General features: G+C 42.6%; 1 protein-coding gene across 1 annotated transcript in view; it reads left to right on the top strand.

The window, feature by feature from the left end:
• best1 (bestrophin 1) overlaps positions 1 to 972 on the top strand; it is a 22729-nt gene that overhangs the window by 4583 nt on the left and 17174 nt on the right. The window contains 1 exon segment of the mRNA XM_070439502.1: positions 581 to 675. Coding sequence (XP_070295603.1) covers positions 581 to 675 — 95 coding nt within the window.

The raw sequence follows: 972 nt of genomic DNA on the forward strand, positions 1-972 counted from the left end.
CAGCATCATATACAGGTAACCCCGTCATTTACACAGTTACCCCGTCATTTACACAGTTAACCCGTCATTTACACAGGTAACCTCGAAATTTACACAGTTAACCCGTCATTTACACAGGTAACCTCGAAATTTACACAGGTAACCTCGAAGTTTACACAGGTAAACTCATCATTTACACAAGTAACCTTGTCATTAACACAGGTAACCCCGTCATTTACACAGGTAAGCCCGTAATTTACACAGGTAACCTCACCATTTACACAGGTAGCCCCGTCATTTACACAGGTAAACTAAACATTTACACATATAACCTCATCTGATCTAGAAGAGAGACGGTCTATCTTACTTGTATAAATAAACCTCTTTACAGTGACCATGCATTTGTGTATTTCTTTGCTTATACACGTATTGCTGGTCCCTTCAAATCATAGATCACAGCAACTTTGTACAATCAAATGCCAGGGAACTGTTGTGGGAATATTAGTCTCCCTTTTCTTTCTGCAATTGTTGTCCCTCCCTCCCTCTCATGTTCAATCATACAGGAGCTTAGTTAACTTTGTGACAGAACTGTTCTCTCCAGGTTTGTGTTGAATGAGGGTCAGAAGAGGCTGTTTGAGAAGCTGGCCATCTACTGTGACCGTTACGCAGAACTCATCCCTGTGTCCTTCGTATTGGGTGAGAATACTGCTCTGCTCTGTTCTGCTCTGCTCTGTTATGCTCTGCTCTGTTCTGCTCTGCTATGTTCTGCTCTGCTATGTTATGCTCTGCTCTGTTCTGCTCTCCTCTGTTCTGCTCTGCTCTGTTCTGTTCTGCTCTGCTCTGCTCTGCTATGTTATGCTCTGCTCTGTTCTGCTCTGCTATGTTCTGCTCTGCTATGTTATGCTCTGCTATGTTATGCTCCTGTCTCTTATACACATCTAGATGTGTATAAGAGACAGCATCTATAGTTATCTGACGGACACAATGGGATAT

The sequence above is a fragment of the Salvelinus sp. IW2-2015 genome, unplaced genomic scaffold (assembly GCF_002910315.2).
Source record: "Salvelinus sp. IW2-2015 unplaced genomic scaffold, ASM291031v2 Un_scaffold1708, whole genome shotgun sequence".
Taxonomy (NCBI): Eukaryota; Metazoa; Chordata; class Actinopteri; order Salmoniformes; family Salmonidae; genus Salvelinus; species Salvelinus sp. IW2-2015.